The sequence below is a fragment of the Pterocles gutturalis genome, unplaced genomic scaffold (genome assembly GCF_000699245.1).
Source record: "Pterocles gutturalis isolate BGI_N339 unplaced genomic scaffold, ASM69924v1 scaffold16994, whole genome shotgun sequence".
In the NCBI taxonomy this organism is placed as follows: domain Eukaryota; kingdom Metazoa; phylum Chordata; class Aves; order Pterocliformes; family Pteroclidae; genus Pterocles; species Pterocles gutturalis.
This window is the reverse complement of record NW_010131004.1, coordinates 24881-34372: the sequence shown is the minus strand read 5'-3', so window position 1 is coordinate 34372 and position 9492 is coordinate 24881. Positions and strand designations below refer to the sequence as shown.

At 46.5% G+C, this 9492-nt stretch overlaps 1 protein-coding gene across 2 annotated transcripts in view; it reads right to left on the bottom strand.

Moving 5' to 3' along the window:
- PAK3 (p21 protein (Cdc42/Rac)-activated kinase 3) overlaps positions 1-956 on the bottom strand; it is a 32130-nt gene extending 31174 nt beyond the window's left edge. The window contains exon 1 of one of the 2 annotated variants that reach the window (XM_010080444.1): positions 756-956. In XM_010080444.1, coding sequence (XP_010078746.1) covers positions 756-930 — 175 coding nt within the window. In that variant the 5' untranslated portion in view covers positions 931-956. The remainder of the gene's footprint in view (positions 1-755) is intronic. The other variant, XM_010080443.1, reaches the window with a different exon arrangement.
- Between the last annotated feature and the right edge of the window lie 8536 nt (positions 957-9492).

Below are 9492 nucleotides of genomic sequence, written 5' to 3'. Positions count from 1 at the left end.
GGATAAACCCATCCTGCTGGCAGTCAGGGGAAGGAGTGACCCACGTCCTTCCAGGCATTAAACAAGCCAGGAGAGACAGCAGGCAGCTCCCTCAGCACTTGGGGGCACAGCCCATCAGTTCCCATGGCATTACAAAAAACAAGAAGATCCCTTAATTCTGTAAATACACTAACTCAAAACACACTCCTTTCTGCAAACACATTTCAAAGAATGCAACTGAAATGCTGTTTCCTGCATGGTTAAAGGACTCTCTGGCTGCACCCACACCTGGCAGGTTTAAACCAAGCCACTCTGTGTCCACTCTCACGCAAACACAACAAGCAAGAAGAGCCTTGCTCCTGTTCCTGGAATGTAAGTGCATTAAAAAAACAACCCAGAAGTGTCAGGCACATTGCCTCTCACTTCTGCAAATGTATTTTCAAAAGTATACAACCTCATCTCTTGTTTTTACTGCAAGTGCAAAGCAAAATCCAAAGGAAAGGACTCCCCAGCTTAACTCTAAAGTTATTTTTAAAAAGCAAGTCGCACAAAGTGTGCAGGCTCTACTGGCTTTTCAAAGAAAGTAACTGACTGAACACCTCCTCCTCCTTGGAAACATGTTACTAGAGTAATGGGATCAGAAGGCTTTGCAAGGACTTTACCATGTTCTGCAACTGAAACAGAAAGAAAACAGCGGCAGAAAGCACACGCGGCAACCACCACCCAACAGGCAGCACACAGAGATGGAGCACCCCTTCGCACTGCTGATACTTTACTTTTATCCCCTCCTCCTGGGAAGATGGAGCGAAGCCGGGCTTTCTTGTTCTTCTCCTCAGGGGCCATGGGGAGCGGTTTTGAACTGTGGTTTAGTGCTGAAGAATCGCGATTGTTGCTGTTCATTCTCAACGGCGGGGCTGGAGGTCTCTCTTCAACATCCAGGCTATCGGACATCTTCAGCAGCCCTCACAGCCACCTGCAAAGGCAGAACACAAAGCACGCCCGTCAGGTGGGGATGCCAAGGCTGGTGTCCCGGGGAGGAAAGAGGGCAAGAGAAGCCTTCTGGTGGAATAAGGAAACCTGTCTAAAAATCACTGTATTACCATTAAGTAAAGCTTTTTTTAATCCCTGTTATAAGGCTTTTTAAATTTTTATTTACAACTTTTTTTCCTGTAGTAAACAACAATCCAAATTTGCCTCTAAAACCAGACTTCCCAAGCAAAATTTAAATGATTTACTGAAACTGCCCGGTATCGTAGTGAACCATTTTTATGATGTAAGAAACAAGGCGCACAGTGGGGAGATACGGATAGCAAGCATTAAGCTCTCTGTTCCCTCCCTGCTCTGTATTTGGAGAGGGTTTAGTAGTGGGAGTGTGGCGTGCCCAAAGGAAATTCATTCAGAAGTACCAATTAAAAACTTTATTGCACATAAAAATGAGCAATACATTAGCTTTAAAATCAATCAAAACCTAAGCAGGAAAATGATCGTATCCTGCAAACAATTCGCCTTTTTTCTGTCCTGCTGCCACACAGGTCTGTTAGCATGTCTGTGGCACAGCTTTGAGTAACAGCACCACAAAGTCCCGCAGAGTGGACGTGTACAGCCTTTTGCTGACCGCTAACAACAGGGGTTCTGATCTAAAGGAGAAAATAGCCAGAAATTAACAGAATCACAGAACGGTTTGGGTTGGAAGGGACCCCAAAGCTCATCCAGTTCCACCCCCCTGCCATGGGCAGGGACACCTCCCACTATCCCAGGTTGCTCAATTGTTAAAAAACTTTCAGAAGTTGGGAAAACACAGGTCAGGCAAGACTTTTCAAACTCCTAATCTTTCTAGTGTGTCTTCAATATTAAAATTCAAGTCTGGATTAAGCAGCTGGTTTAACAAACAAGCTACATTTGGTAAAATGAACTGCTTTAAGACCTGAAAATAGAGTATGATTTCAGACAGATCAGATGTGATGTGGGCTATGCTGCATATTTTTAAAGGTTAGAACTCTCCAGGCACCTTGTCTTCCAACCCCTTTAAAATCAACGTGGCTCCTTTTATGGAAGGCATGTGGCATGCGGTGCGGATCTGTCCTCGTGCTGATTCACAGATAACACAGGTTATTGCAGGCATCAGCTACTCTCTTAAATGTAAAATGAAGCAGCTTATGTTTTTTCAGCTGTGGAAGTCGCAGGGTTTTTTTCAGAAGTATCAGCCAAACATGGTGACTGTCACTTGCACAAAGAGGTCCTGGAGGTCAACAGGTGACAGCATTCCTACCCTCACTTTGGTCCAGTAAAGCTGCCATGGTTGAGGGGTTTTGGGGTTGTTTGTTGTTGTGGGGTTAATTTTAAAAAAGTAAAATAAAACAAAAAATTTTTTTTATTTTTTAAGAACTAAGGTTAATGTTTTCAACAATTGCTTTTATTTAGCTGGAATTTTACCAGGATTTCCAGCTGATACATTGCCTTAACTGACAATACCTTCCATGTAAAAACTAAACAACCAAGTGAAACATTTAGAGATATTCACCCTAGACTGTTTTTCATGACCTGGCCATTTTAGCCTTTGTTACCATTTTCAAATTACTACAAATAAAACTATCACTTTTTTTTTTTTTCATTACTTGACTTACATTCTTTATTTAATCTAAATGGGATGCCAAAATGCCAGACCTGAGATTCAAAGCATCAGCGACAAGAACAATAAATGAAATATACCATCACACCTCTGTTTTGCACAGGTCCCTGGGTTGTCAAAGTGGGGTTCCTGAACATCTGGATCCCCAAGGGATCCGAGGGACCTGTCACACAGCTGAAAACTCTAGCCTGAAGCAGGGATCTGCAGATCTTGATTCACAAACCCTGACCACCCCAGCTGCTCACCTCCACTGGGGAGCACTGTGCATGAGCACCCTCCCCAGCTGACTTCATCAACTGGTTTGTGTTAAATTAGTGATCTGAGCTATTCTGGCATATTTTGCCTGCAGCAAATTAGGGAGAGCTCAAACTGCTGCTGCGCTGGTAGATCAATATTGTGTTCACCAGCCAAAGAGGATGTCTGCTTGTAGGCTCCAACCCTGCGTGAACTGCTAGACCCTCCCTGCTCCTTGGATCCCCTCCACCTGTACACTGGGCAGGTAACACTGAACTGGAGGGGTCCAAGGCCAGGCTGGATGAGGCTTTGAGCAAGCTGAGCTGGAGGGAGGTGTCCCTGCCCATGGCAGGGGTTGGAACTGGATGATCTTTGGGGTCCCTTCCAACCAAACCATTCTGTGACTCCATGAACCACAGGCAGCCACCCACCAGGTGTTGCTCCCTGTAGCTTTGCTTTCAGGCCTGGAAGTGTGGAAGAGATCACACTAATGAAGGCATGTATCGGTGGCAGCTGCCAGACAGAAAGATGTCTTTGTCCTTCCCAGGACACAGCGGTCCCCGGCATGTGCCCGGTCCCCACAAGAGGGCTCTGCCGCCCAGCCCAGCTCTCAGGCTGGGATCTACTGGGAGACCTGCTCCGGCAGTGGAGGAGCATGGCCCACCCTCCCTCCCATGGACGCTCAGATGTAGGTGAGAACGTGCTTTAGATCACCAAGGAATAGCTAAAATTGTGCCCAAGCTAGGGCTTACGCTGATCTGACTGCCAAGTACAGACAAGCCTACTCACCTAGAGAACTAGATGCTTTTGTAGATCTAGGTCAAACAGTTAACACTGCTAACCTTTGTCATTTCCATCCTGAAATGCAGAAGGTTTTCCAGTAACGAGAAAAAAAAAGAAAAGACCCATTGATGAAAACTACTGTAAGGTAACAGAGAGACCTACACGTGCCGTGGGTGTTATCCTGGCGAAGGGAAGGTGCGCGGTGCCCAGGTACTCCTGCCCAGGGAAGCACCAGGGACTCACAAAGCCCAACAGGGACATCTGGACACAGCTCCCTGTCCCGCCAGCAGTGCTCACAGACTAGGAGCTTATGGCTTTCATTTTCTCTTTCTCACCTACAGATATTTTTCCAGGGCCAAAGACAGCCTTCGCTGCCTGAGATCACGGGCGCGAGGCTGACCGCAGGAGCACCAAGGCGCGTTTTCAGCTTGTTATCAAAAGCAAGACGGTTATGCTGTGAAGTCCATCAGAGGGCACAATGTTTCAGCTGTCCCTCAGAATGGGGGACATTATCTGTCACTGTATTTATTTGTAAACAATGCTAGTTCGCTGAAATAGGTCCTCCCATGGGATTTCATTCCACAAAGACTACTATTAACGGTTTCTGGCCCAATTTGCCTATGATGTAATTATTTCCAAGATTTTGAAAGGAACACTATATTTTGTTCAGAGCTGTTTCAGGCTCAGTTTCAAGAACTGTACAAAGCTCTTTTATTCACTTCTAAAGGAGGAGGGGGGGAGGAAGAGAGAGAGAGGAAGATCGCCTAAAAGGTTTAACGGTTGATATTAGACCAGTAAATGAAAACCAAAGCAAACCACAAAGCAACACACACCAAGGGGCTCACAATTTACGGTTTTCCTGATCAGAGCCCACCTGCTCTTCCACTCATTCTAATTTTGAGAGTTTCCATGTACCACTGCATCACACCAAAAGAACATTCACTATCACATAAGCCTTCAGATGTTAAGTGCTTTGTACTGGTTATTTCCAACACTAACTTAGACAAAACCTGTGAGGAATGGAGGGCAAACAAGATGTATTCAGCTCAGAAATTTTTCAGGTTGACATTGCAGAGAAGTGTCAACAGCATGACAGCCCAAGTTGAACTCTATCCTGGGGCCAGTTTTTCCTGTCGTTAATAACAAGCCCTTGGTCCTGCTGGTCTTGTTCTGCAGGACAACCCCATCCCAAACCACCTTCTCTTTACTGGAAAGGATTACGTCATATCCACATATTCAGTCAAGCAGTCAAATTCTGGTCTTTTTTTTTTTTTTTAAGACTTTTGTTGTTTTGTGTTTAAACAACAGGATATTGATAAGATTGGAAAGTCAAAAGACTTGACACAGGAAGCATTTATTTACAGAGAAGGTGGTCAAACACTGGAACAGGCTTCGTAGAGAGGTGGTCGATGCCCCAGGCCTGGCAGTGCTCAAGAGGCACTTGGACAATGCCCTTAGTGCCACACTTCAACTTTCGGTCAGTCTTGAGGTGGCCAGGCAGTTGGACTAGATGATTGTTGGAGGTCCCTGCCAACTGAAAAATTCTATTCTATTCTAAAAGATAATTATCTTTATTTCTTACAAACCTGATGTTAATGGAGAATTTAATTCTTTGGCGATTACCTTTCAAAACAAAACACTTTCACCGCTCTCATCACCTGACAAACCCCAAGCATGCAGTGAAGCACTCCTGGGGAATTCTTAGCAAAACAGTGCATTCACCCTCCTGACTACAAGGTGGGGTTTGTACCCTTTTCACATGCCCAGAAACAGTAACTACTGTCTCATGCAGAATCCTTAAGTGCAGCAGCACCAGAAATAATCTCTGTTTCCTCATCCCCTTCATACACCTCTTGTTCATACAGCCCAAGCCTCTCCACTCAAAGCACACACCGGTTTCATGAGTTTTTCTACACGTCCTGGCAGGCTCCCACGCAACCTTGTTCCCTGTAACGCTGGTCTCAACTCGACATGCACGGTGTTGATGGCTGGATTTTTCCCTGGAGAAAAAAGGTCACAAAACTTCCATTTCTTAGGTGCAAGATGAATTCCCAAGTCTCTGCCTTCACGCTGACCAAGTTTCTATGCGGTACTTCAAGAAACACATAATCCACTGAAGACCTTCTCCCAAAGAAGCTATTGAAAGCCAACCCCTTAACAAGACCAAAGAACCCCTCCAATTCCCACTTGCATCAGAATTGCAAATTCTAGAAGAACAATGCTGAAGTAACACACTCCATGCCCAAATCCACAAAATCCCCAGGACTGGCAGAAGGGAAGGGAGCTAATACTCCACAGCCCTCGCAAGCCCAGGGAGACAGCATGGCACTGGATGACACTCGTGTCACATTTTTTAGACTCTTCCTGCAGCCCTGAGCACTAGAGAGTAAAGAAACTTGTAAGATAACAGCAAGTGCAACCAAGAGGACAGATACCCGATAACTACCTACTTCCAGAGGAAACTCCTTTCAATGCCCACTGGCTTTAAGAAGCACCTAAAGAAGCAGCCTGGGGTACCACAAGGCACGCGTGTGTTCCCGGGCGTTAGCTGGGCTCTGCACTGAATTCTCAGCCAGGTCAGTTGCTTCTGCACAACTATTACAGGGGTAGGGAAGATGATCCAACGTCCCTTCCCCCTCCGCCTCTTCCAATGGCCAGTTTTGTTAAGTGCAAAAACAAATATTGATTTTAAATACATGGCATTCAGCTTCTCCATGACTCAATTCCCCCTTTGCAAAAGGCTGTCTTAGAAAATTTTCTGCATCTAGTTCTTGCCAAGCTAGGGAGAGGAGATGAAGGAAGATATTTAAAGCACCCAAATGTCTTCAAAACAACACAAACACACAATTGGTTCAATTCAGTCCAAGTTCAGAGCAGAAACTCATGCTGGGCCTTCATCCCAGTCAGCTCTTCACCCCTGGGTATCCGGGGAATACTGTTTGTAGATGGATCTTGAATCGCTTTCTTAGGTTAGTCACGTTATTCCGAAGTCTGCAGCATTCAGACATGACTGGTTCCAATTAAAACTCACAAAGAGCGTCCTGTTTGCAGAGACACTGGTGTTCATTTTCAACGCCTCGGAGATACTATTGCAGCTTGTGATGCAGCAGAACTGTTTCTGCGACCCCGTGGCTGGAAGGAGCCATGCCAACTTTCAGACAGTAGCTTTGCAAATGTAACTTGAAGATGCAATGCTCGCTCTTTGTTTATAAATATACTTCCTGTGAAAAGATATTTTATTACTTGGTTGAATAGGCCAAATTCTGCTCCCAGTGATACCCATCCATTTCCCAGAAATCAATGGTGATGTAAGTGAGAAGGATTCTCTCTGGATATTGAGTACTGAGACACTCCGCTAAGTACTCTCCGAAGGTATTTATAAAGTACTTCCCGGCGCAGTTGCAGAGCTGTAGCTGCTCTTCTACAGCTGCGGGTTTACTTGCACTTAGTTGTACCGAAGGGACGCGGTCACAATTTCACTGCTTAAGTGAAAGATGTATAAGCCTTCTCTGCAAAGCTTGGTTAAGTTAAAATACCATACTGACGACTTTTTGATTACAAAATGGCTATATTCAGCATCAGCTAACACCTGGGCACCACGGTGCCCCCCGGGCAGGCTCTCACCGCCTCCTCCCACCCCTGGGTGCTGCGGGCGGGTGGCGGGTGCGTGGGGCGGCTCTGCCGGCAGGACAGGCGCAGGCAGGCTGCCTCGGTGCCTCTGGGAGAAAAGATGTCTTTCTGGGACCTCCTCCTCCTCCTCCACGTGTCGCAAAACAACCACTGTGACCCTTCTTGATACAACCCTGAAAAAAGGCAGCTCCAGAAGGAATCACAACCCCAGAACCCGTAACAATGCTTCACTTCCACGCCGCCTTTCCTACAACCGGCTCAAAGCACAGTAACAAACATTTGCACTGAAGCCTTTCCATTCCCCTCACAGGCAGGTAAACATGCTCTGAGCTGAACAAATTACTCTAATTTCTTTGATGAATATACTCCCTGTTTCTGTTTGCAAACACCCTGCAAGCAGCTTATGACTTTCTCCATATATTCATTTATTCAGAAGTTATCCTCAGAAACCTGCTGCAAGGAACTCCTGGCCTCTGCACCCGCTGCTGCTGAGCAGCTCCCTGTGCGGACGGGATACTTTGAATTCAGGCTGTATCCAAGCAAAACTACCCAGGTCACCAGGACTCACAGCTGAGACGGGATAAACAAACTGCTGTTGGGACGTGCAGCATTAAGAGTTTTACAAAGTGATTTACTAATACCAGTTTAAAATTCACTCTTGACAATCCACTTGCAGTGACAGTGTCAAAAAGTGAATACAGAAGAGATGTGAATGCAGCAGCTGTGAATTTAATGGTTTTGACTACATATTTCTTCAAATTTAAGTCCTTATGCCCTTTGTCTGGACCTCAAGAGTCACCCAGTTAAACTGCTACCAGCTGGGAACGGACTGAAGCAGGGGAGCTTGTCACAACTGATGAAGGTACCCTGCAAACAGTTTTTTTTTCCCTTTGCTTAGTTTACATTTGACAGCATTTCTCAGCAAATGGCCTTCAAGGATCTCTCTTCTTCAAATGCTTTGTCTACCTACCTAATGACATTTCTTTCCACAACTCCTTCTCTGCAAACTGCCAATGCAACCACAGGCAACACTTCACAAAACCCATCTGACTTCCATCTCACACCACCCTCCAGCCCGCCCGCTTTAAGCCCCTCTGCCCCCATGGTGGGAACCTGCTGCTGCTCTGCAGGCTCCCAACGCCCCGTACCAGGTCCCACCACAGGGCTCCACGGCTCCTCACACACTCGCTTTTCCCAGCGGAACAAGTATTGGGACTTGCCCAGGTTTTAACAGAGCATCTCTCACCTTCCCTCTCTGTACAAATGCACAGCTCTTTAGGCTGTGGTCCCAAAAAGCAAAACACGGGATTATTTTTGCATCACTAAAGCCAGCGACGTTTCAGGTTAGGTGTGTGTTTAAGGGCTGTGCTTAAACAGTGCTTAATGTACGAGATAACATGAACAAGTACGCTGAGGCTCCAGCGTAGCTGCAAGACACCATGAAATAAAACTGGAGAGAGCAAGAGTCCCTCTCCACCCCGCTGGGACGCGGCTGAGCCCAACAACACACCCCTGCCCAACCTATTTTCCTTATGGGTGTTTTTTAATCACATCAAAACAAAAGCAATCCATTCAAACCGCGCTCACGCTGGGATCCTGGCCCCTCACTAAACCACTTGAGCTTTGGGATGGTTACACAACCTGGGAGGGGAAGAAGTGCGAGTGCAGAGGGTGCGGGGCAGGAAAACAGCTTCCTGCGCGAAACCTTGCCCAGGCACTCGGTAATGAAACCTCCTAAGAGCCCAGCGAGGACAGAAGGGTACTCCTTCGGGTTACATTAAGTGAGCACCTCGCAGCGTCCCAGTATCAGAAGATGGCCTGCAAAGCGGTTGCAAAACCACCCAACGCACGCAGTCACCTCACAGAGACGAGCAAATGAAATGGGGAAGGGGGAGTACGGGTAACAAGGGCATGTTCAAAGCCTGGCTGCCAAGAAAGCCCCTGCGGGAACCCTTTGCCAGGCTGCCTCTCAGTCATTATTATTTTAAAAGCGTTAATGGTATATGGATCTTACATCATTAAGAAACACACTTTTAGGTAACTATTTTTAATAGGAAAAGTGACAACTTCATACGACAAAGGTAGGGACCCATCACGCCCCGCTGATGCAGAAAAGCCAGCTGGGTCACTGGGTCACTTCTGCCACCCAGAGAGAGCACGTGGAGAGTTCCTGCCTTGGGAAGGGCCACCAGCACCTCTGCCCACTTGTACCCCATCCCAGGCAGCTACAGGGGTAT